Source organism: Pan troglodytes, chromosome 8 (genome assembly GCF_028858775.2).
Source record: "Pan troglodytes isolate AG18354 chromosome 8, NHGRI_mPanTro3-v2.0_pri, whole genome shotgun sequence".
In the NCBI taxonomy this organism is placed as follows: domain Eukaryota; kingdom Metazoa; phylum Chordata; class Mammalia; order Primates; family Hominidae; genus Pan; species Pan troglodytes.
This window is the reverse complement of record NC_072406.2, coordinates 133601626-133628363: the sequence shown is the minus strand read 5'-3', so window position 1 is coordinate 133628363 and position 26738 is coordinate 133601626. Positions and strand designations below refer to the sequence as shown.

Below are 26738 nucleotides of genomic sequence, written 5' to 3'. Positions count from 1 at the left end.
CAAAGTAATTTATTCTCATTTCAAATTCCATTTTGCTAAAATCCTGTATGTGTTTTTATTGCTTTCATCCCACTTTGTATTTTTAATGAGATGTAAATAGAGGGATGTGTATGGAGGAGCCTGGGGAGCGGCACCTCTGAACGTCAGATGCACAGAAGCAGTGTGTTGCCTACCTTGGGGATCGGTGGCTTGCTGCATGTTGCGATAGAATGGACTTTCGGTTTGCTTTCATTGCAAAGCATGCTCCTGCCATCTTGGGCTTGATGTTATTTCTGCCTCACAGAGAAATAAACATCATTGCAGCCCTGTTGCCTAAACATTGCTGCTGTCTGAATCTTTAACCGACATCTCTATTCTAGTGAAACTTTCTTGAAATTAAACACTGTCCTCTCTGATGCATCTGCCTTTTTGTCATTTCCTTTGTGAAACTGCAGAGACTGTGGTTTGCTAGCTTATGATGTTCCACTCCAGTTATTAATTCCTTGTTTTTAGAGTACAGTGCCTACCTGCATGCTTATTTTACATCTAGTAAAAATAAAATAGATCGTTTCATTTTTGTGCTGTTGCTGCTGAGAGTTTTGACTATCTTGCAAGTATTTTTCTGATTAAAATGTATAAGCTTTCAATAATACCATTGCATCCGTTTTTCCTTTTGTTGCGAATCTGCTCTGTGAATATTTGCTTTGAAACAAAGAGATGTCTCTTATGTTGAAGCTTGCTTTTATTTGCAGTACTGCATTCTGTGGTGCCTAACTGGCACTTCTTAACCAGTTTGCCTGACAGTGCTGGCACTTAACTAAGAATGCAGTTTGAGAAAAACACTATTTGGAAATACACTGCTTGTAGATGGATCATCGAGGACTAAGAAGAAGTCAGACATTGGAAGTTGATATAAAAATGTGCTAAATTAAGTAATTATATGTATACTCACACATAATACCTTTATGTTTTTTCTTTAAGAGAAAAGCTGTAGTGACATAACAGTATAACCGGATATGTATAAACTTAAAAGGTTATTAAAGAATATTATAAGCTTTATGTATTATGGATCTATTGGTTCTATATTATAAGCAATTCAATCTGTGTATTTAATGCATTGGTTTGTTTATGGACTAGATGGTATTAAGGAATTCACCAAAACTTTTTCAGACCAGCCTACTAGATGAACATCAGTTTCATATGGAATTGTGTTCATCCGGGTTAAATTATCCTGTGGAGTCTTCCTTTGGAAGAGCCTACCCATGTAAGACTGAAGCATTGTCACTGTCTCCTTAGAAACAAAAGTGGGCATCGTTGATATTTCAGAATTTTTTATTTGGTTTGCATTCACAGACGATCATGAAAGATAATCCTTTCATTGTGGGTACAGTTGGTCGTCCTCCACTCAAATGTCTAACAGAATGTGGCCTCATAGCCTGCCCTGTGCAGCTGGGTGCCAGCCACTCGCTGGATTGCAGGTGCCCACTGAGGCTAGAGACAGTGACTACCTGGGTCCTGGTGGTCAAATGATGGACCCCTGGTTATTCATTTTCATTGGGGAGAGGCACTTGGCAGGCCTTGGCCCATGCCATTCTGCAGGATTGAGTTTTTGGGAAGCCCACCTTGCCTTGAGAATGGTCGTCGCCTTTTGGTTCCTTTGGTTGTGCTATGATGCGTCAGTCTGGTGTGCTAACTCTATGGCCTGCTTATCTGTTCCTCCTCCTGTGATCTGCAATCTAGCGCCTGGAAGAGAAAAGGAGATTACAGCTTCCCCAGACTACCTGGAGATAGCCATTTACTGCATAGGGGTCTTCTTAATCGCCTGTATGGTGGTAACAGTCATCCTGTGCCGAATGAAGAACACGACCAAGAAGCCAGACTTCAGCAGCCAGCCGGCTGTGCACAAGCTGACCAAACGTATCCCCCTGCGGAGACAGGTAACAGAAAGTAGATAAAGAGTTTAAAGAAATTTACTCCTCCCCCATGACCCAGCCAGCTTGTGGATCTTGTCCTCTGCTTTAATGCCATCGACTTCTGTGAGCTTCCATGTGCGAGTGATTCTGGTGTGATGCTTGGCGGTCACCCAGTTAGTGTTTGGAGCTTGGAGAGTCTAGTCATGGTGCGTTGCTTGGATCAATGGGGTCCAGTTCCAAGGGCAAGAAAGGACAATACTGTCAGAATCAGAAAACTAATCAGCAGGACTGGAAATAACTGGAGGCAAATCCCCCTGTGTGTGTTTGATCAGACTCAAGTACAGCGGTCTCTTCGAAGCTTTAGCCACATTCGTGTCCTGTGATCTAATACCTTTTTTAAGATAAGCATGAACATTCGCTTGGGACTTATGCCACTAGTACGAAAGAGACTCTAAGTTCTCTGACTTATTTTTTAAAGTCAAGATCAGTATCTTATGCCCTGGGGGTGCATCTGAACTGTTTGATTTAAACTGGTGCACAATAACTTTCTACACGGAATTTTGGCTTAACCTCTTTGCAATTTATAATAGAATTGTATGCATCTATTATGTCTCATTGTTAGTAGTTCACAGGTGTGGCTGTGGATTTATTGGTAGAATATTTGTATGGAACCAGCAACAGATTGTTTTTAACCCCCAACTTGGTCTTTGGTGGTTGCTTTTTGCTTGTGTGTGCCTCCTGATTGGTTTAATTTTGCTTTGGGGGAGATGGGGCAAGATGGAGCCTCTGGTGTAAACCAAAGCCCTGCATAGGTAGGTGGGACAGGAAATGCCTCAGCTCTTTTCTGCTTGTTCACAGAGATGGAAGCGGAAGGCAGATGTAGATGCAGAACGTTTACAAAAGCATTTGAAACTTGGTTCTGATAAAGGTTTCTTTTGAAATAGCAAGTAAAACAGCAAACTCATTGGCTCTATTTCAGGGTGTATTTTAGTAAAATGTACGGGGTGCTTGTTAAAATTTCAGATTCCTTTGTCTCAGCCCCAGAGATTCTTGTTCAGTCATCTTGGATAGGGCCAGGAATCTGCATTTTACACAAGCCCTATGGTGATTTTAGAATGCACTTTGAGAAACTCCAAGTTAATTCCAGGCATGCCTCTCCCGGGACTTCAGGTAGGAATGACGTTTTCTGGACAAGACATTAGGAAGGATTAGGAACCAGTTGGTCAGCAGTGGTTTTGGAATGGGTCTGGTTGTTCACAACCCAGCTTCAAACTCCTGGCTGAATGGGTCCTTGTTAACTTCTCTAAAGCCATGTTTCAAGCAGGTCTTTCTTTGTGGAGACGGAGGATAGAATTTAAAGTGTGTGTCAAGTGTAGGCGAATGACCAAATTGTGTTAACAGCATGGACAAAAGGGGCCTATTGGGTCACGTCTGCCACCAAGAACGCTGTTGTCATTTTGAGTGACATGATTATCTTTCTTGGGGCCAGGAAAGCAAAGATGAGGCCAGTTGGCCAACCAGTTTCTAGAAGAGTCCAGTCCTGAGATAACTCTTACATGGTTTCTATTATTTTTTTTCTAATAGGGAAAAATGGTAACTTCTGGAGGCAACTTGTAATTTGGCATAGCTAGGCCACTGCCCCTTAATTATCTCATCATCTTTTTTTCTGCAACTATTAAAATGCTTTTCTTTTTACTTAATATAGAAGGGTAAGATGCCCTTAAAATCCCCCTGACTCAGCCACAGTCATCGTGTTTTCTTTCCCCAGTGCCAGCTGGCTTTTCTTCACTGTCCATCTAAGAATACAGTTTGAGAAAAATAGTATTTGGAAATATACTGCTGGTGGATGGATCCTTGAGGACTAAGAAGAGGGCAGACATTGGAAGTTGACATAAGAATGTTCTAAATTAAGTAATTACATGTATACTCACATGCAATACCATTTATATTTTTTCTTTAAGAGAATTCAGCCTGGCCGGGCGTGGTGACTCACGCCTGTAATCCCAGCACTTTGGGAGGCTGAGGCGCGTGGATCACCCGAGGTCAGGAGTTCGAGACCATCCAGCCTGACTAACATGTTGAAACCTCGTCTCTACTAAAAGTACAAAAATTAGCTGGGTGTGGTGGTGCATGCCTGTAGTCCCAGCTGCTTGGGAGGCTGAGGCAGGAGAATCGCTTGAACCTGGGAGGTGGAGGTTGCAATGAACCAAGATCACACCATTGCGCTCCAGCCTGGGCAACAAGAGTGAAACTCCGTCTTTAAAAAAAAAAGAGAATTCAGCCTAAGTTGGTCCTTTTTCCTCTCTTCCCTGTGTTACCAGAGGGAACATCAGAGTTCCTTCCTCTTTTTCTTCCCTCCTTCCTTTATTTATTCATCATAATTTACTAAGTGCTGGGTATAAATCAGGTTACATGTAAGACACAGCCTGTCACATTCACCAGTGGTTCCAAGGTTATTTGATGGTAAATGCCTGTAATCCTAGCTCCACAGGAGGCTGAAGCGGGAGGATCCTTTGAACCCAGGAGTTCAAGACCAGCCTGACCAACACAGCGAGACCCCAACTCAAAAAACAAAACAAAACAAAACAAAAACCCAAAGTGGGAAAAAAAAGAAAATGTAATTGGCTTGTGTTCAGTAGGGTCAAGGAGTATAACAGAAGCAGAGGAAACGGGGCAAATACCAGTTCCCTGGAAAAGTACATCTCCGCGAGATTAATTTATTTGGGGGGAATGTTGACACACCTCAGCTCCTTCTACATGTCCAAGTGGGGCACATTATTGGATCTTCACAAAGAATGTTTCATCAGTACGCATGGCCCCTTTGGTAGAGAAAGAGATGCTTATCGGGTATCTGGATAAAAGAGGGTTATTGGACTGGAGCTGGAATGAAAAGCCCCAGAAAGGCCTGCAGATACGTTGATGACAGAGCAAATACCACAGGGATGCCAAGCATGCCTTTACCTGGCGACAGGTGAGCCCCTAATCAGATGTGTCAAGGATGGGTTGTTTCTAGGCATTTATGAGGCCACTTTTTATTCTGTGTTGGCCAGTCTCCTCTAGGACACAGGGATCACTCAGTGTCTCCATGGCCCTGACTCTTTCCCTCTCCAACACCCATACACACACAGCGTCTCACTCAGGTCCCTCAGTCCATCCTTGTTCTCTTTTCAGGACAAGAAAAGTTGGGTTTTTGTTCCTCCTGTGAGTTTTTCCTTCTTGGCATTTATTAATTTGCACTAGACTTACTGGTGTAACACAGACGTTTCAGTTTATGTTATTTTTTTGAGCAAAAATATTTTTTTCCAGTACCAAAGAAGAAATTCCTTGCAATCATTTCCTAGTAAGCGTGAATTTTTTGAGACTTTGTATGCACATGGCTTGAAGAAGGAGAAGCAACTTTTGGGTGGTGGGAGGCAGATGGCAGGTGGCATCTCCCTGTGTCCTTTGATGGAGGCTCATGTCACATTCAGTGTCAGGGCTTGGGCACCGTGCCAGACACTGCTCACCCACTCCCATTCCTTTGGCGCCCAGCGAGTTAAATGAGACCAACAACAGCCAGCCCAGAGAGGGGCATCTTTGTGAGCGTATTGGTTCTGGTACAGGTCTGCTGGACAGCCAGTGGCCAGTGTGAAGCAGCCTTTGTGAGTTAAAGGGGGCAGCATTACTTTCTGTGTTTTCCACACATCAATTAGGTGGTGGGGGAAGGTGTAGGGGTGGGTGGAGGATGGAGTGCAGAGGAAACTGAGGATGCCTGTTTAGGAGATGTGCAGTGTTGCTGGGTTTGCTGAATCAGTTTTACATCGAGCACATCAGTTTCTTTCTCTGGGGCTTGAAGCTTCCATAGGGTAGGATGGAGATTTAACTGTCTTATGGTTGGCTCCGTCCAGATAAATTCATCTCCTGTGCAGCTTACACCCTCTCTCACTGCCGTCAGCATGGTACAAGAGGCTGCAGGGTGGTTTTTTTTGTTTTTTTCAGACTTTAGTTTCACCTTCTCAGCTGCTGATATAGGTAGGCTGAAAACCAGAGAAAAATCAAGAGCAGACTGGGTGCCGTGGCTCATGCCTGTAATCCCAGCACTTTGGGAGACCAAGACAGGCAGATCACCTGCAGTCAGGAGTTCTAGACCAGCCTGGCCAACATATAGTGAAACCCCGTCTCCACTAAAAAATACAAAAATTAGCTGGGTGTGGTGGTGCATGCCTGTAGTCTCAGCTACTTGGGAAACTAAGGCAGGAGAATCACTAGAACCCAGGAGGTAGAGGTTGCAGTGAGCTGAGATCGCGCCACTGCACTCCAGCCTTGATGACAGAGTGATACTCCGTCTCACACAAATAAAATAAAATAAATCAAGGGCAGTGAAGGCTACCTTTTGTAGCAATACTTTTGAGGCAAATGGCATATTCCTGGGGACGTTAGGAATAGGACCAAGATGAAGGGGGAGGAGCGGAGCGGGTGCCTCGGGGGAGGAATGTGTGACTCAGTAGCCAGTTCTCAGGTCCAGTGTTAGTGATCCTCAAACATATGCCAAATTCCGGGAAGGGGGATGGATGTTCTACTCCCAGAAGCTCGTTTACTGCCTGGCAGCTGAACATCATGATCTGGGAATATTCTCTGTATTTTGGTCAATCAGGTGGTCTAAACCTTACCGGCTCCAGAAAACATTTGGGTAATTAGAGTGGTCACGGATGACTTAACTGGAATCTGCCCTTTCATGTGGGCACCTCACCCTCCCTGCCCCTATTTCGCTGCTCCCTTTTCTCCTCTCTTAGCCTCCAAAGGACATGACAGTTTGCCCAAGATCTGACCTGGACCTTGGCTGATGCGATCTCTCGAGCAGAGCCAGCGCATCTGGGGCTGGTGCGTCATGGCTCTGATAGGTTTACTCGCAGAGTCCCAGGGAAAGGCCTGCGGGAGGCAGAGACTCGCTATGGGAGAAAAGTGAGTGTCTGATGAACTGCCTTGCCTAATTACCTAAGTTTTGTTATGGAGGAATTAAAAATGCAACTTCAGAAGCCTTTGAAGCTTTATCTCAGGCACCCAGCTTGCGGTGGTGAAAGCATTTTGTTTGGCCATAGGGGAGTAGTGGGCAAGGCTTATATTAGAGCAGAAGTATGTTAATGCCAGCCTCGTGTTCTTGTGGGGGAAGGTGGTTTGCAGCCTAAGAGTCACAGGGCCTGTTTGGCAGGCTGTGGTCCAAGTGTGTTTGTTAGTCCTGGGCAATAAACACACAAGTATTAATTCATCTCTTCTCCCTGGAACATCTTTGCTTCTGCTTGCTCTGTTCTCTGAGAAATCCCCTCTAGATGGTAAGTTTAATTCAGTATAAAGAGATAACACTGTTAGACCAGGCGCAGTGGCCCACACCTGTAATCCCAGCACTTTGGGAGGCCAACGTAGGTGGATCACCTGAGGTCAGGAGTTCGAGACCAGCCTGACCAGCATGATGAAACCATGTGTCTACTAAAAATACAAAATTAGCTGGGCGTGGTGGTACATGCCTATAATCCCAGCTACTTGGGAGGCTGAGGCAGGAGAATCACTTGAACCCGGTAGGTGGGGGTTGCAGTGAGCCAAGATCGTGCCTGGATAATGAGAGTGAAACTCTGTCTCAAAAAAAAAAAAAAAAAAAAAAGAAACAGATAACACTGTTTCTTGGTGGCCCTTTAAAAAGAAAGGAAAAAAAAAACACTTCCTCACTTAATCTCCCATATGTACTATGGAAATGTATGAAAAGCACATTTACTTAAAAGCTTGACTTATGGCACATGCTAGAGAGATTCCGGAAAGTGAGGAAAATGGAATTGGAGTCTGTGAAAATACGTGCTTAAAAAAAAATGCCTGCCAAGATTCGGGAGTGGGAAAACAGTTTACTAGAGTGTTCGTGTTGATTGTTTATAAGTAACTCACTTATCACTAACAAGGGAATATATTAAAATTGGTTAGGAAGGAAACTCTGGAATTGAAGTTTCTAGGTAGGAATTGAAGAATAAGGAAGATTATGATTTTGTGCAAAAGAAAAGAGAATTTAATAGTGCTAAAGAAGTAGAAGGATTTCAGAGATGAGCAGTGGGAGTTATTTGAGGTTCCTGATTCAGAGGAAAGATGCCCAGTAAAACATGGAGTCCCACAGGGGAATGGCCTGCCCAGGATCGGGCCAAGCCCCCAACACGGGCTCGCTCTTGGAGTCGAAGGGAATGAAGAGAAAGCCAGCCGTATTTTATAGCCCCAGAGGGGATTTTAAAAGCATAGTAAAAATGCATGGAGGTAAAATTAAGATATACCTCAGTAGACAGAGCAATCAAATTCTATAGTTTCTTAGACTTTGCACGTTTTCTTACCCTTTTCCCCCCTTTCGCGTTCTTATAAAAGTATTTTCCAGGTTTGTACATTTAATCTGAATCTCCGTACTTCATCTGAACAAAATTCCCGTAAGTCATCCTTCTTGTAGACCTCATTTTTAAAATTCTAATAATAATGACAATAAAGTTGATAAAGGTTTTCTTATTTATTTATTTTTAGGCTTTCCATTTGAAAAGCTGTCACATGAAAATCTTCTCGAGACAGTCTGTTTGGGGGATGGTGTAGATACATGTGAACTTTTGCCAGGGGTTTGTGGATGCAGATTCCTTTAGGGTCATGGGTGAGCCACAGAGGGGTGAACTTCAGACTGAATGTTAAATTTTTCTCTTCTGAGGTAACCCCTAAGCCATATTTGTCATTAGGACCCTCTTACTGTCCAGTTTTCCTCCTGCCCTGAGATGATTCCCTGACTCCTGGATTCTTCATCTCCTGCTTTCTAGAACCCCAGCCCATCCTGGCAGTGAGCAGAGGGCCTCATCTGGCAAATCAGACATGCCCACTAAGGCATATCTTCTGCAGTCAGCCCTTAATGTCACTGGGTTATCTTCCTGGTTGCACACAGTTTGACAGTACAATCGTCCCTTGGTATGCGTTGGGGATTGGTTCTAACAACCCCGAATATACCAAAATCTGTGGATGCCCAAGACCTTTATTTAAAATGGTGTAGTATTTGCATATGAACTGTGTACATCCTCTCATATACTTAGTCATTTCTAGTGATACCTGTAATAACTAGCGCGTTGTAAATGCTATGTAAATAGTTGTTATACTGTATTGTTTTTTATTTGTATTTTAAAATTGTTGTATTGTTATTTTTTATTAATTATCTTTCAAATATTTTTGATCTATGATTGGTTGAAACCATGAATGCGGAACCCACAGATACGGAGGACTGACTGTATCATACACACAGAACCACCCTAGGCTCCAAACGCTCCAAGTTACCCAGAGAGAAGTGCCTTTGTCTGTTCTCTCAGATCTGGGCAGCAAATGATTCTAAAGGGACTAAGAGAAAATATTGCAGTGTTGGTAGCAGACATTAACTGAGCTCTTAGTGCCAGGCCTAGCACTAAGCACTTCATCAGTTTTTTTTTCCCTCATTTTATCGTCACATTAATGCTGTGCAGTTGGACCTGTTCCTGTCTCCTCTTTTCTTTTTTGAGATGGAGTCTTGCTCTGTCGCCCAGACTGCAGTGCAGTGGCACCATCTCGGCTCACCGCAACCTCTGCCTCCCAGGTTCAAGCAATTCTCCTGCCTCAGCCTCCCCAGTAGCTGGGGTTACAGGCACTCACCACCATGCCCGGCTAACTTTTATATCTTTAGTAGAGACAAGGTTTCACCATGTTGGTCAGGCTGGTCTCGAACTCCTGACCTCAGAAGATCTGCCCGCCTTGGCTTCCCAAAGTGCTGGGATTACAGGTGTGAGCCACTCTGCCTGGCCCCTGTCTTGTTTTTAACAGATGAGGAAACCCAGGTCTAGAAAGGTTAAGTGATTTCCCAAAGCTCACACAGTGAGTGAGTGCTGAAACTGGGACAGGGACCCTGACAATCTGACCGCACAGTCCCCATGTTGTTGCAGTTGGTCAGGATGCAGCCTGCCTAATGCGGGGCCTCATGTTGTGAATGATGAGTACAGGAAGGGCAGCAACGGGATTGGCTGTTGCCCACATCGAAGGATGCAGAGATGCCGCAAAACCTAGCCTGGTAGCAGAAGGAAGGGCCGAAAGCAGTGATCTTGTAACTTTTCACTCATTTTAGAAGTCAGCATATTTCAAGCATATGCCCTTCGTTTTCTTTTCCGTTGTTCATGCCTCAGCTCAGATCCTTATTATTCTAAAAAATATTTTTGTTAAATAAAGTACTTCTTCTAGAACATAAAAGAATTACATACACATGGTCATAAAATCCAAATGGTCTAGAAAGTTCTGAAATAAAATGTATTTTCTACCCCCTCTCTCAACTCCTAATCTCTCTGCCCACAGGTGATCACTGCTAAGTCTCTTATATATCCTTCCAGAAACTTTTAAGTGCCCTTGTTCTCACACCTCGCTGTGGGACAGCTGCCTTCCCCACATCCTATTCTGTGAGCCTCACTGATGAGAGCGGTGATTTTCAGGGAGGAGGCACAGAAGCCCAGCCATGCCTCTGCCTCTGCTGGGTGTTAACGTCATCCAGGACTGCGGTCCCAAGCAATTGCTTAATCGGTTCCCACTCCTCTATTGATTGCAGCTTCCTATGCACCCCATAGTGGAATCCTGGAAACTGGTATCCAGTGATGAGGGGCTACGCTGCAGGCCGTGCAGAGTGTTCTGGCTGTACAACCTGCCAGACCCTGGCCGTTTGCGGAAGTCGTCCCATTGCTAGGCCTCTTTTTTTTTTTTTTTTGAGACCGAGTCTTGCTGTGTTGCCCAGGCTGGAGTGCTGTGGTGCAACCTCAGCTCACTGCAACCTCTGCCTCCTGGGTTTAAGCGATTCTCCTGCCTCAGCCTCCCGAGTAGCTGGGATTACAGGCGCCTACCACCACAACCGACTCATTTTTTTTATTTTTAGTAGAGATAGGGTTTCACCATGTTGGCCAGGCTGGTCTCAAACTCCTGACCTCAAGTGATCTGCCCGCTTCCTCCTCCCAAAGTGCTGAGATTACGGCGTGAGCCACCGTGCCTGGCCGGCCGGTTCTTACTAGTTTGGCTGGAGCTTCTTGCCCATGATATCCTCAAGCATAAGGTCCCCCTGCAATGAGTGGTGATTTTTGCCTGTTCATGGGGAAGAACTTTCAGAAGACCTTCTTAGTCTTGAAAACACCTGCGTACTTAAGCATCCACAGCACACGGCCCTGATGCAGAATGAATTAGGAGGACAGAAAGATTTGGGGAAGCATTATTGGCCGTTAAACCCACTCCTGAATCTTTCTGAGCTCTGTAGATGGAGCTTGAGATGTTCCTGTGGACCAATGCAAACTGGAAGTCTTGATGTTCTCTGAAAGTTCCTGGCTTCTGTTGTGTCCCGCAGACGAGGTCAGCTCACTACAGTGAGGTTGGATACCACATGGCTGGGACTTTAAAGTTGTCTGTTTCATCCAGGGTGGGGCTTATGCCTAGTCTGTGACCTCAGTGGGGAGCAGGACGGATTCCCCAGGAGCACCCACATTTACCTTCTCGTCTTTTCCCGCTTGCTTCTGCCATTTGCTTGTGCAACCCAGACACTTGGGTGTGAGGATCTCAGCTCCACAATCAATGATTCTTTAGTTCCCGCTTTTAAAACATTTTGACCATACAATGAATAAATGTTGCTCATACTATCTGCATAATGAAGTTTAGGAATAACTACCCCCTGCCAAAAGATTGAATGGAAGGCTCAGGAAGTGCTCATGTACGTTTTAAAAGATAATAGGAATTCTATGTGAAAAATGGCCCACTTCTTTATTTTAATACTGAAAACAACTTCCTAATCCTAAAATGATTTTCTTCCCCTAATCTATTCTTGGGCATCTTCTTGAATTTCCAGCCTGCTTTGAGGGAAGTCTGGGTTTACAAAGGCGAGATTCAAAGCTTTTCAAACAGGACAGGTCCTCTGGTTCCCTGTGAGAAGAGCCCAGGACCCAACCTGTGAAAGTTCATCCCACCTAAATTTGTTCATCTGGACTTGGTCTTTGCCAGTGTGATTGAAGGCGTTTGTAAGCACATCCAGGAGTACTATCCACCTGGGCAGTCACGCAGGAGACAGAGCCCAGGGTGGGCTAGTTGGCTGCTTGGAGATGGATCGTGGTTAACTTCACATTCTTGTTCTCTTGGGCCAAAGTCTTGTTCATGGTTTAGAATAAGACAGTGTTCAAGCAGCCTGTGGTCAGACTAAGATTGCGTAGTCATCCTCAGAAGTGGCCTTCCAGTGTGCTCTGCGTGAGTCTTTTTTTTCCATAGAAACCAGCCAAAGGACAGTGATATATTTAAGAAATAATCATTTTATCAGACACACTGAAATGGATCAGGATAAACAAGAAAGTAACTCGGTGGAGCCCTGTGTACTGCCAGGTGGGAGAGGAGTTCTCTTGTGTGGTTATGGGAAAAGGTGTATTTTCTTTCCATTGATGCTTCATCCCACGTGTTTAGTGCACTGGTTTCTGAAACCGAAGACAAGAGGCAGCCCATTTCCACTGAATAGCCTGGCCATCAATAAGTTTCCAGAAGGACTGGGGAGAAACAAAGAATGGCCCGCAATGCTGGGGTCTTGGGTTATTTTGAGTTAAAGGGACTCGGAGCTACTGAATGTCTTCCACATTCAAGTCCTAGAACTCTTTCCTTGAGATATTCCACTTTACATTTCCAAAGACAGAGGAAATATGGTAGAGCCAATTTCCTAAAAGTTTTCATAGAATTTCATAAGCACAGCATTGATCCTGATCTGGGTGGTCTGAGTGGAGATCCATTATCCAGGGCTCCAGTACAGGTGCAGGTACAACCATAAAGGCACTAATGAAGCCAGAGAGGACTGTCTGCATGTCCTCAAGTGACTCTCTGGAGGAATTAGGACAGAAAGAAAATTTACATTGTGATCAGATGGTATAGAAAAATTTCATAGAAAAACCTGAACATAGGAACATACAATTTGGATGAAATCTGGTACTGCATGGACTGGAGGGCAGAGGAGTTAGATTCCAGTGGTTTTCTAATTTGGTTTCTGACTTCTGCCAGCCCCCAACCCATTCCTTTCTAAGATTCGATACTCTGGCTGGGCTCTGGCTGACTTCCAGCCTTCTCAGATGGAGCCAGGATTACATCTGTGTCTTTGCATTTTGTATCCAGGTTTCGGCTGAGTCCAGCTCCTCCATGAACTCCAACACCCCGCTGGTGAGGATAACAACACGCCTCTCTTCAACGGCAGACACCCCCATGCTGGCAGGGGTCTCCGAGTATGAACTTCCAGAGGACCCAAAATGGGAGTTTCCAAGAGATAAGTGAGTACTTCTCTTGGCCGTGTCCCAGGATGGAGACTCAGCTATAAATGGGGATATTGGATTAACATTTTCTTTTTATGACCCTTAGCCGCAAAGGTCTTGGTGTGATGATGTCAGCAGGAGTAAGATTGTATTTCAAATAACCAGCTCCTGGAAAAGAAAAGAACGGATTTAAAAAAAAATAACTCCTTGAAAGCAGAGCTACTTGCCCCTGGCTGGTCCCCAAAGAAGATGGCATCTGGTTATCATTTTTTAAGTGTCTGGGCAATTCAGACTCCGTCAAATGGAATAAAAGTAGAATTATCCAATTTATAAAACAGATCGGACATTCCAGCTTTTGGTTACTAGAACAAGACTGTTCTCTGTTCACTTCTGTGGAGAAATTAGATGCAGAATATAAATGGCCTTAAGGACCGCTACCCAATGTTGCTGTTCTCATTGGTTATTAATGTCATATTGGGCTGAAAAGCTTCAAATATGGTACCTGACATCTAATTTCTGTGATCCATAATATTTTTCTTGTTGGATGATACAGAGGTGTGCCAATCAGATGTTTAGTCAAAATATGGCCACCTGGGTGGTGTTGGGGCTACGTATCTCTTGGTCTCGCTTGAACTCCATGTACTGGAGCTCCGTTGGGCTGCATTTGAATCCTGGCTTTGCCAGACAGTGGCTGGGCAACCTCGGGTGAGGCACCTGATTCTCTGAAATTCATTCTCATAAAATGAGGGTGGTGGTTCAGACCTCCCAGGACTGAGCAGAGTTCTTGGCTTGTGCGAGTTTTCCTTTCCTTTCCCTTCACGTGGTGGTAACCTGGGAGCTCTGAACTGCAAACCTCAGCAGGATCATTGTGTGGGGCATGGAGTCAGTGGGCAGAATTTGAGCTCCTAGCCCTCTTCCTCTAGGCAGGGACCGACCCCCAGATCCTCCTTCTGAAAGGGAGTGCAGTGGTCATTGTAGGGCTGTCCACTCACTTCTGGGGCACTTTTTGTAGTCACAGCTTGAGAGTACGGGAAGGTGGAAATGCTGACTACTTCTGCATCACATACACTGGAATAAGCTCTTGACTTGCTTATAAGCAGCTACCCTGTTTGCCTTGACATTTTCAGTAGCTCCTGAGATTATATACACTTCTCATGTGTACATATACACATTTGGAAATGCAAAGATAAGCTCTTCCAGAGACTGATCTGATGAGCTCTATTTGGAAGGGAGAGGTAGCTTATGTGGCTGGCACTTCTGATTTTGATTCACGTGATGTCACATCAGTTTTGTTTCCCAAGTGCCAATTTAGAGATGTGTACCGTTAGCTAGGACTGAATAATTGTATGGATATTATTTGGTTAGAGTGTTAATGGAAATAATTTCCAGTTGATTTGTATACTGTAGTGAAAAGACCACTCACTCATTCACTTATTCATTCACTCAAGGCATGTTAATTGGACATTTACTGGTGGGGCACCAGAGAAAACACCAAGAATGGTTTCTTTACCTGTAGGATGTGGAGAAATGGATGTTTCTTGTGAACTCCGCCAGCCCTAGTTTGTGTGTGATTATATACACAGATAGGTTTATGTGCACATTCCTATATATATAACTGAACTGGGGAGTTGTGATCATATTTTAAGAAATTGCAGCTTTCGGGTTTAGTCCATAGTTTTTGCCACCTGTGACACCACAGTCAACAGTGGAAGTCTGTATGTGCCCAACTGTTACCTCCCACCCGGGGTACCCTGAGTGTGGAAAATCTGAGTGCTAAACATTTCAAAACAGTGTTTAGCGCAAACGTAGGTGGAACAGATTTCCAATGAATGAAGGCTATTTAGAAGCAGTTTATTAGATCGGAGGCAGAAGTTATACAAAGAAAGGATTGTTATGCTTGTAGTAGCAAGGCAGTGGGACATAAATTAGCCATTTTTCCAATGCAAATATTTATTTTCTGCCAAGATGTTAAATTTAATTTTAGTTCTGGGTAGAAACAAAATGACCTCAGCATAGCACACGCTGCCCTTAGTCTTTATGCTGAACTTTTGCAAACTATTGTGTACTTACCATAAATACTGTTTACTAATGGCAGCTCCATGCTTTGCTGTGTTATGCTTAAGTTAGAAAGAGCCGTATTCATAAGTATTCTAAAGACTTTTGCGTTTTGTTGGTTTCTGGAATGCACAAGGACAATATATGGCTATTCATCCAATGTGCATAGACCTTGTAATCTTAGAAATTTAATTTGTGGTGTTCACTTTGGATTTTCTTCATTGTTAATTTTATGTAGTCATAAGGACTTTTAAACTTATGTCAAAAAAAAGTCCCCAATTTTTTAGAATTTTCTTTTTAGTAAAAAGTTAGAGATTCCTTGAAATGCTTTTAAGAGGCATATCCTGTAACTTGGCAAGGAATGTGACCATAAAATCCATTGGTATTTGAATAATAATTTTAAAGCCACCATTTTACAGGGACAAAAAAATAAGAACAGTCTTAATGTTTTTTCTTTGAGCCATTCTAAATTACAAATATTTAATTGGCTCAAGATCAAAAGCTCTTCTCTGGCACTTAGGAAAGCTGACCACCGCACTAGCAAGGATACCTTCCCTAAAGAAAATAAACCGAGAATACCAATGTGAAATTTAATAGCTGTTCCACCAGTAATTGACATTCTCTAAAACGTCACTAGGAAAATACTCAGGCGCGTGTGTACCCTAAGTCTCATTAGTTCCATATGATAAGCACTCCATGCTTTAGCAAGCCGCTGAAAGATTTTTATATTTAGTTCTGGAATTTCCCTCACTACACCCCGTCACCAGATGCTATGTGCTAATCCCCTATTTACACATTTAGGCTGACACTGGGCAAGCCCCTGGGAGAAGGTTGCTTTGGGCAAGTGGTCATGGCAGAAGCAGTGGGAATTGACAAAGACAAGCCCAAGGAGGCGGTCACCGTGGCCGTGAAGATGTTGAAAGGTGAGCGGGGAGGCGGGAGGCTCGGGGAGGGGCTGGGTGGAGAGTCTTATCAAGAAAGTTCCTTTTGTGGCATGTGAACTCTATCATGGCACGGGGTCAGAGAGCACATAGTTGACCTAGGGGTTGAGAAGTTTTCGGTATAAATCAGCATCTCGGACAGACTATTTATCTTGAGCTGTGTGTACTTATAAAGAAAAGCCAGTTTTGTTAGAAAGCGGTAGCTTCCTACATAGAGTTATTCTTTGACTCCTTCTTCGTGACCACAATTCTTCATTCTCTCTGTATTTTTATGTGCTTAGAAATTATCAACTCACATATAATTGGATTTATTAGCTAGGAGTTGGTGTGTTAGATTTGGGACTTAAACCTTAACTTTACAAGTACAAGGAAATTTGTGTTTTTGGAGGGAACGAAGAGACGTAAGGGAGCAGAAAGCCTTCTCTTTTGCGTGAGGAACAAAGCAGAAATGACACTGGTCTGGGAGAGTCACTTAGAAGCTGAGAAGGAGTGAACAGGATCAGGGCTGGTGCAGAGCCTCCTGGGACACATAAACAATTACCCTGAGATGTAAATGTCGTGTTGTGTTTGTGGGACTGTGAACACTTCTACGTTAACCTTCCAACCCTGCTTCATGCCCATGTCCAAAGAACTTAAAGAACTTTTAACCATTAACTTATTCGTCCTGCAGTATTCTTTTATGAGAAGAGTTATAGGGAACGGTCACATTATAAATCCTCTTGTAGGGATCTCAGAAAGAAGATCCCACGCCGAGTGTTTCCCACGTTTCCAGGCAGAGAGGCCCGTCCTTGGGATATGGTGCTGGGCATGTCGCAGGCGCTTTGGAATTAGGCTTTGTCTTTCTTTTGTGGGTTCTCATGGGATAGTCATCACATCCCTCCCAAGGGGAAGTAGCAGGCTGGACTTTGTCAACAAGATGTGTGTTTTGTTTTTTGGGTTTTTTAAAAGGCTGTTTGTCTGAGTGACTCCCAAGGAAAACTAGAGTGCTTTGAGATGTTCCCCACCTTGGAGCCTGATGCCGGGGAGGAACACTGTGCTTTCTTGCCCCAGGTGTCATGGCACCACTGACGGAGGCAGCCCCTGGCTGCGTACCAGGGCCAGGTGTGGGGAGGACCCAGGCTTCTCATCTCTTTTGGCGGAACTTCTGGTTTTGCTAATGGAGCTCAGAGTTACATGGGATATTGCAAAAAGGGAGGTCTGGGAGTTCTCTTTCTCTTGTGATGCCCAGGCTGGCAGCCTTCCCTGTAAGGACACAGAAGGATATTAGTCCCCAAGCCATTGTGGCGTGTCCTTTCTTACAGCCCACAGCTGTGTCTCCCTCCCTCCTCATGGCCCGTGGCTCCCTCCTTCACATACATCAGTGTAAATTTTGCACACACAGTCACTTGTATTGATCTTCCTTTTGTGAAGTTAAAAAACTATTTGCAACGTGGTTCTTATCCATGCCCATATTTCATTTTTTTTTTTAAAGGAAACCCAGATTTTCCATACTGAGTTAGCTTGAGGTAGAGGGCACATGGGAAAGTCTTGCCACTTAGGAGAATCTAAGAGAAGCTAACTGCGAGCCCGCGTATGTGGGACCTGTGCCATTCTTGCTTGAAATTACAGAGCGGAAGTTTATGTAACTTTTCTTAGGATGGGAACTGCAGTGCCCTCTGAGAAGCCACTAGAAGTCGCAGCCCTTTACCTGCTCAGAATGCACATGCACACACGTTTATGGCCCTGTTTATGGGGAACCGTCTGAACCCACCTCGGAACGCTCTAAGGGCCTCGAGGGGCTGGGTTAAGAATGCTTGGTCGGGAGCAAGTCTGTAGTGATTTGAAATGGCCCTACCCTTGGTCTCCTCGCTGGTTTCAGGCACCATGAAGTTTGGTGTGGTTTTCTGAGACGCCTTAGATATGGCAGAGGATGAGATTATCTCATGGTCTAGGAAAGAACTGGCATTAGTGTCAGAAGCCCCTGCTCTCGTCCTGACTCTTGGCCCCATTGGCCCCCCAGTGAGCTCTTTGACACAGAGTGAGGCAGTTCCCTGTGTAGGCCTTTGTCCCTTCCTCGATAAAATGAGGGAGATGATTTGGAAAATCTTTTCTGATTCTGAAATTCAATTTCATGCTGTTTCAACTAAGTCTTTGGCAACTAACAGTAGCTGCCCATGAGTTAGAGGAAATGAACTGATTTGTGAATATGCCTACTGTTCATAGATGATGCCACAGAGAAAGACCTTTCTGATCTGGTGTCAGAGATGGAGATGATGAAGATGATTGGGAAACACAAGAATATCATAAATCTTCTTGGAGCCTGCACACAGGATGGTGAGTAGGAGGAAAAACTGCATTCACCCAAATACTCTGCAGTTTGATTGAATCATTTTAGAAATGGTTGGGCTTCCAGATCCTGCTCCCAGAGCACCCTGTGTGCATGTTTAAAGTTCTTTTTAAAATCCCCATTGGAAGATGTTCCTAGCCATGAACACAAAGAAGGGTCTGTGCCCGTACCTGGGGGCCAGTGGAAAGGAGGGTGCAGGTGACTTTGGATTTGAGGGCCTAGAGGGCCCTGCTGTTTCTAGGTCATAACCTGGAGGGGGTTTTGGAAAAGGCAGCCTCCTTATGTTTTTGTTTTGTAAGTGCTAAGAGAGATTTGTCAGAACAAGATCCTATGTTTTGGTTGAGAAGTTCTTCCCTTAAAACAGGGATTGAAGAATCCACATCTTGCTGTGGGTCACAGATGGCTGAGCTCCCAAGAATAGCTTAAAAGAGGAGAAAGCGGTATGAAGGAATACGTTATTTTCCCTGGGGGAGAGAGACCCTGGCTTCTTCCATTGAATGTTTACTGGCACTTTGAAATCAATTTGCTAAGTAATTAGTAAACTTGAAAACGCCTATCTTTGACTTAGCAATTTCTCTTGTAGGTCTATATAGGAATTGGCGAACTTTTTCTGTAAAGGGAGGTCGTAGAGATATTTTAGACTTTTGTGGGCCGTATGGTCTTTGTCGCAACTTCTCGTGTCTGCCATAGTAGTGAGAAAGCAGTGCTAGAAGTACAGAAATGAATGGACCTGGCTGCATGCCAATAAAATTTAATTACCCAAACAGGCGGTAGGCAGGATTTGGCTTGCAGGCTGTAGTCTGCCAACCCCGAGTCTATACCATGGAGAAATTATTGCACACGTGTGTAAGGGAACATGTACAGAGATGTTCATTGCCTACTGTTTGTTATGGCTGAAACCTGGAAGCAAATGCCTATGCATATAAGGGAATGGATAAATAAAGTGTGGTGTGTTTATACGATACAGTATATGCAGCTGTGAAAAGGAATGATCTAGTTTTGTTTTTATAAGCCCAACAAGCCCAAAAGGATAATGTATGGGTAAAAAATGTTGCAAAGCTCTAAGAGCTTTATTATTCATTTATGTGATTAAAAATAATATATTACTTATTGAATAGTTAAAATGAACCAAAAGGATACAGTGGAGGGATCCATTGCTTTCCAAGAGGGCGCAGGTGACAGCATGAGAGTGACAGGGAAGAGCACGTCAACTGTGTCTCTGTGCCTTTTGAGGCTATCATGACCAAGGGCTTATTTATCGTTTTGGAGAGATTATAATCATATTTTTATGTGTGCTTTTCTGTATGTTAAAACTTTTTCTTTTTTCTTCTTCTTCTTTTTTTTTTTTTTTTTGAGACAAAGTCTCGCTCTGTTGCCCAGGCTGGAGTGCAGTGGTGTGATCTCGGCTCACTACAGCCTCCACCTCCTGGGTTCAAGCGATTCTCCTGCCTCAGCCTCTCAAGTAGCTGGGACTATAGGTGTGTGTCACCGCGCCCAGCTAATTTTTGTATTTTTAGTAGAGATGAGGTTTCGCTATGCTGGCCAGGCTGGTCTTGAACTCCTGGCCTCATGTGATCCACCTGCCTCGGCCTCTGTAAGGGCTGGGATTACAGATATGAGGCACCACGCCCAGCCGCTGTATGTTAAACTTTAAAAAAAAAAAAAAAAAGCATGGGTTGTAATAACTAAAAATGTTTTGCTGAATTGCCCAAGGGCAGACCCTGGATTCTCTCTTTAGGGAGCTTCTCTTCTTCCTCAACAGGGCCTCTCTATGTCATAGTTGAGTATGCCTCTAAAGGCAACCTCCGAGAATACCTCCGAGCCCGGAGGCCACCCGGGATGGAGTACTCCTATGACATTAACCGTGTTCCTGAGGAGCAGATGACCTTCAAGGACTTGGTGTCGTGCACCTACCAGCTGGCCAGAGGCATGGAGTACTTGGCTTCCCAAAAAGTGAGTCTTTCACATTCTACTTGGTTGGGTGGAATCCGACTAAAAATGTCTTTAAAGAAAACAGGCAATTTGGACATGCTCATTTGCTAGATCAAGCCCTCGCATGTCTTGTACAACCTGGAAAATATTTATTGCGTTATTCCCATTTGAGTTTAATGAACTCTTTAAAACCAAAGCAGCCTCATAAACCTATAGCATCGCTGCAGAGATGAGCAGAAAAGATACCTCTTCTTTGAGACAGGACCATGTGTGATTTCCCTCGGAATTCAGCTCTCCAGGTGGGAAATGGATGGTTTTAAAGGCCCCCTTTAATTCGGATGATTTTCTTTCTTTCTTTTTTTTTTTTTCTTAAGCTTCATTTATTTTGTGGTTACTGAGTTTTTGAATGTAGACTTTAGGTGTTTAGTGTTTTGGGTTTGATATGGCATTAAATATTCTAAGAGTAAAGGTCAAACAAAGGGGTATTTTAGTAACCTTGCGTCCTGGAGCTCTGCGTTTATTTTGTCTCGTTTGGCGGGTGACCCTCTGTGGTTAGAAGTTGGCCAGGTCCCCTGAGGTGGACTGCCTGCATTCCAGGCATGCCACTTACCGTGGAACTTGAAACATTTCAGTTATTCTGACAGTAGTTAGACAGGTGCCCAGATGTCCTCGGAGGCATTTTGGATGACCCAAAACTCCCTTGTCAGCCCCACACATAGGGAAGCGGAGGGGCGGAGCTGCCTCCTGTGCAGAGGTGGGCCTTGCTCCTACCTGCATTGCAGTTTATTGCAGTGCCAGGAATTCCTTGGGTCCCCAAAGAGGTGAGATCCTCTGGTCGGCGTGGACCCTCTGTCACTGGGGGTCTGGGTTGCCTGAAGAGTCACAAACTCAAGTCTCCATGGGGCCATGCCAGTCACACCACCAAGGCCTGCGGATCACTCAGAGTGCAGAGATTCGAGGGATGGCTGCACCTCAGCTCTACTCTCTGGCCACATAGGAACATGGCCCAGAGCTACCCCATGTTCTGGATGGTTTTTTCTTTCTTTCAAACAGGCTGGAGTGCCGTGGCATAATCACAGCTCACTGCAGCCTTGACCTCCTGGGTTCAGGTGAGCCTCCCACCTCAACCTCCTGAGTAGCTGGGAGTACGAGGATGTGCCACCATGCCTGGCTAAGTTTTGTGTTTTTTGTTTTTTGTTTTGGTAGAGACGGGATTTTGCCTTTTTTCTTTTTAATTTAAGAAAAACTTTAAAAACATTTTTTCAGGAGAGTTTAGAGTTTAAGACTTTTTCAGATCTTTTTCGTATAAAAATCTCCCAATATATAGGTTTTAGGAAACTAATTAAACACAGTTTTGACTTCTGTGATTGTGTTTATGTACACGTGCGTGTGTGTGCGTGTATGTAGGGTAGTTTGCCAATCTATTTGGCATCCAGAGACAACCAGACAGATCCAGAACATGGGACATTTGACAAGATATCGCTTCAAAATGTCAGTGTCTCGAAAGACAAAAATTGCTAGGGAGATAGTTCCAGATAAAAGGGGGCCGATGAGACAATTCCTAAGTGTAAAAGTGGGATCCTGGACTGGATCCTGTGGGTCGGGGAGGGTGGCCAGTTCTTAGAAAGGACATTTGTGAGTGTCCTTTGAATATGGACTGTATAATATTACTGGTTATATTTCTGTATCAGTGTTGAATTTGCAGGGGGTGGTGACAGTGGTATCTGTTGTAGGAGAAATACGCTGAAGAATTGAGATTTGTGAAGTATCAGTGATGCCTGCAGCTCAGTTTTAAGTGGTCCAGCCATAAAATATAATCAATCCATTCACTATCCCAAGTGTGTATGTGTGTGGGGGCAGGTGGGGCAGGACATGGAGACAGCAAGTGATTGAGTAGGTGTAACAAGCAAACCCAGCAGTGGTGGATACTCACTGTGCCATCCCTCCTTTTCTGCAGCTGTGAACTCTTCCTAAATAAGCCTGGGGAGGGTAGCCCATCTGTAGGCTGCCTATTTTGATATTCTGGTCTTGATCACTCCCTGCCCTACCTGTGTGGGAGATAGGGGAAGCAGTTTTGCACCCAGCAAGGTGGTGCTACTAGGAGAAATGTGGTAGGAGGGCTGGCTCAGTCATTTTATTAAATCCTTCAACATCTACTCCTAGAGCACCCCCGATGTCTCATGCCCTTGGTCAGGCTCTCCAGCGAAGTGGCCAGAAGAGACATAGTCCTTGACCTCCTGAGGCAGGAACCATGGGTGACAGTAAGAGAAATTGACCGTAAATGTGGGAATGAAAATAAGGTTGTAAAAAAATATTGAAAAAGGTGCCATGGAGGAAACAGTGGAATAAGGCCTTACTCATGCCAGGACGCTGCACTTTGCTGTCACTGCCATGGAAGCCTCTGAGGGGGAGGAAGAGGATCCGTTTGTGCTTCAAAAATGCCTCTCGTTGCTGCTTGTGTGGTGAATGGGAAGGCTGAGCCCCTGTCAAAGGTGATGATGGTTTGGGCTAGGGTCTGTTGGGTCCAAAGACACTGAGAAAAGCTGGTGGGCTGATGTTGGACATATTTTGCTCTTGGGATAGTGAATGGATTGATTAGATAGGAGGGAGAGAAAGAGAGATCAAGGATGACTTCTGGATTTCCAGTTTGAAAAACTGGATGGTGGTGCAGCTTCCAAGTCTGGGAGGACTTGGGAATCAGGGCCGGGGCAGGGGGCATAGATTTGGGTGGAAAATCCGAGCTCGTCTTGAGCGTATCTGAGTCATCCAAGGGGAGATAATGAAGAAGCTGCAGGCAGCAGCTCAGCTCTGAGGGTGGGCTAACAGCTGGGAGGCAGCAAAGGGAGCTGTGAGTTCAAGCCATGGGCGTGGACAAACTTATCTGCGGAGAAGCTTGGAAGAGGAGAACAGAAGCCTGAAGTCAGGTCCTGAGAAAATTCTCAAATCTAGAGATTGACCGAAAGCACCAGAAACAGCAGCGGAGGCCGAGCAGGCACAGCCTGAGCAGTAGGAAAATCAGGACACGGAGCGCAGAGGCCCCACATGGAAGCTTCAGGAAGGAGGGGGCAGGTAGTAGAGCCTCGGCGTTCAGACTGGTGAGAAGCACGGGTGTTGAGTCCTGGTCCTAGAGGCAGTGGTGGTACCCCTGCCCACCCTGGCCCTGAGGACCCAGAGCTCCTTCCTGTTTTGGAGCTGGCGGAGAGAAAACTAAGAGACGAACTTTGCTAAGCAGGGCAAATGCATCCATTTAATCGTGGAAGAACGGAAGTACACATATTAAAGTGTTGTGATAATAGTAACTATCGTTATTATTAATTACTGACCCCTCCGGGAGAAGCTAACCGTCTTCCAGGCACCGTGGCAGAGCATTTGACATAAAGCATCTTACGTAGCCCTCAGAACAACCCGGAAATAGGTGGGATTTGGATCCCCATTGTATGGGGGAGGACGATGAGGAAGCAGCAGGAATGGTTTGAGACCAGATGTGTCAGGAGGACTCAGATGTCCTCACTTCTGAGAAGCGGACTTGTAGGTCTGAAGACTGGAGTGGCAGGTCCCAGACCTAGGTCTCCTGGTCCCCCACTCAGCTGTCTCCTGCTCTCAGGAGGCCCCTAACTCTCTCTAAACTGAGGCAGGACCAATGAGATTCCACGTGGGGGGCGGGTGAGGGGTTGTTTAGTGCCCCAGTGTGGCCTCATTGTCTCTACATTGAATAACAGCCCAAGGTAAAAGGGATATTGTATGGGCCTTTAAGACATGGCATGGTTCCAAAGCCACTTACTGGAGGCCACCTGCAGTTAAGGACCCAGAATAGGTTTGAAAATGGAGGTAGATGAAGATGTTAAGCATGGTCCCCTTGCGAGGGCTCTGCTTCCAAAAATGGAGGGCTTATTCTTGAAAGTGGAGAATGAAGAACCAGGCAAAGGGTCCGGCCCTGGCTTTCCCACACCCATCCCCTCACAATGGGGAGCCTTGGGCTTGTGAGAGACCTGCTTGCCTGAAGGAAGGGGCAAAAGAGAACTGTTGATTACATCGTTACTGATGTACTGGGTTCATCTGTGCTCAGCGCTGGGCCGATTGAGATGAACACACAGTGCCTGGCCTCCAGCAGCTTCCAGTGGTGTGTGTACATGTGCGTGTGTGCGTGAGTGTGTGAGTGTTGGGGTCGGGGTTGGGGACTGGAGACAGAGAAGTGAAAAAACACCATGGTGTATATAGCAATGCAATTAGGTAATAGGGTATTTGAGCCTTACACAATTTATAAAATCCTTACTATTTTTAGCTCAAATCACACGAATTTTACTTTTTTAACCAAATCCCAAACCCAGTTAACCCTCAAAGTGTTAAACCTGAGCAGTTTGTTTTTCGTTTTTGTTTTTGAGACAGGGTCTCTCTCTGTCACCTGGCTGGAGTGCAGTGGCGTGATCTTGGCTCACTGCAGCCTTGGCCTCCTGGGTTCAAGTGATTCTCCCACCTCAGCCTCCTGAGTTGCTGGGACTACAGGCATGTACCACCATACCTGGCTATTTTTTGGTAGAGACGGGGTTTTACCGTACCATGTTGGCCAGGCTGGTCTTGAACTCCTGACCTCAAGTGATCTGCCCACCTCAGCCTCCCAAAGTGCTGGGATTACAGGCATGAGCCACTGCGCCTGGCCCTGAGCAGATTTTTTTTTTTTTGGTTGAGACAGAGTCTAGCTCTTTCGCCGAGGCTGGAGTTCAGTGGCGCTATCTCGGCTCACTGCAGCCTCTGCCTCCCAGGTTCTAGCGATTCTCCTGCCTCAGCCTCCCAAGTAGCTGGGACTACAGGTGCTTGCCACCACGCCCGGCTAATTTTTTGTGTTTTTAGTAGAGATGGGGTTTCGCTGTGTTAGCCAGGGTGGTCTCCATCTCCTGACCTCGGGATCCGCCTGCCTCGGCCTCCCAAAGTGCTGGGATAACAGGTGTGAGCCACCACGCTCAGCCTGAGCAGTTTTTTTAGTGAAGCCCCAGCTTCCCCACCTGTAAAATGGGTATAACACTATCCATGTCATAGGTTGCCGCAGGAATTCGATGTCATCAGCCATACTGGGCACAGGGCATACTGTCTACATCATAGGGATGTTGGTCTTCCTTCCCTTAGTGACCCACTGACCTTCACCTATGGAACACCAAACTGTCCCAGGGCCCTAATTGTATAAAATGGTCAGCTCTCTGTGCTGGAGAACAGCTCACATTCCTGTGGATGACGGGAATTTGGCTTGCCTTTGATTACTTTCTTTTTCTCGGGTGTGGGTTCCAAGTCTCCTCTTATTCAACCCAGAGGCTGGGGTTTGATGTTTCCTAGCCCCTGGGATGAGGGATGGCCACGCTAGACTCTGGCTTTCGCTGAGAAGATGGTGGAGGGAGCCGTCAGCAGTGTCTCTGTGCAAGCTGAGCCCTAATGCATAGTTGGAGCCCAGTGCGTGGGAAGCACATTCTTCTGACCACACAGCTTGCCAGACACACAGAGCGCGTGTCGGCAGGAGCACACCACCGGGAGAGTTTGGCCCGGGGCTTGGAAGTTCAATTTGAAGAGGCTTCCAAAACTGGGAACAGGGCTGCAGCCCCAGACGAATCTCCAGGCAGCTTCTGTGAGCTCTCACGTTTCCTGCTTCCAACCTGGCCAGGGATTGCAAGCTTGCGTGGCTTTCTTGCTTTCCCGCTTCTGGGCTTAGGCTACCCGGGAGGCCCAGAAGTGTGTGAACACAAGGAATAGCTAGGGGTCGGGGTGGAATCAAATAATTCCTTATTTATATTTCAGGGATCACGTAGCTTGCCCCTTTTTTAATTGTCCATTTCGTGGAGTGCCTAAGATCGCCCCCATTTCAGCCTTGTTGAATGGACTGATAAGACTTTCTGCTTCGTATGATAGTTAACCTTTGCCAGTAACCAGTGTAAAAGGCTTCGGTGGTGATATTTGCTTCTTTGTGTCTTATCTCTTCCCAAAATAGAAGGTGATGATTGGAGACCCTAATTACCTTGTATCTTGTGGAAATCTTGCTATATGAAAGTGTAACAAAAATGCAGCAGCTCACAATAGCGTATCATTTGTAGAAAGGAAAAATCATAGGCCGGGCGTGGTGGCTCACGCCTATAATCCCAATACTTTGGGAGGCCGAGGTGGGTGGATCACTTGAGGTCAGGAGTTTGAGACCAGCCTGACCAACATGGTGAAACCCTATCTCTACCAAAAATACAAAATTAGCCTGATGTGGTGGTGGGCACCTGCAATCCCAGCTACTTGGGAGGCTGAGGGCAGGAGAATCACTTGAACC

At 45.3% G+C, this 26738-nt stretch overlaps 1 protein-coding gene across 13 annotated transcripts in view; it reads left to right on the top strand.

Annotated features, from left to right (window-relative positions):
* Positions 1-26738, top strand: part of FGFR2 (fibroblast growth factor receptor 2) — a 121106-nt gene that overhangs the window by 82480 nt on the left and 11888 nt on the right. For 8 of the 13 annotated variants that reach the window (XM_054660544.2, XM_054660541.2, XM_054660537.2 and 5 more), the window contains 5 exons: positions 1720-1923; positions 13057-13207; positions 16046-16167; positions 18388-18498; positions 20274-20464. In XM_054660544.2, coding sequence (XP_054516519.1) covers positions 1720-1923; positions 13057-13207; positions 16046-16167; positions 18388-18498; positions 20274-20464 — 779 coding nt within the window. Of the gene's footprint in view, positions 1-1719; positions 1924-13055; positions 13208-16045; positions 16168-18387; positions 18499-20273; positions 20465-26738 lie in introns of all 13 variants that reach the window. The other 5 variants (XM_016919500.4, XM_009459347.5, XM_001157390.7 and 2 more) reach the window with 1 other exon arrangement.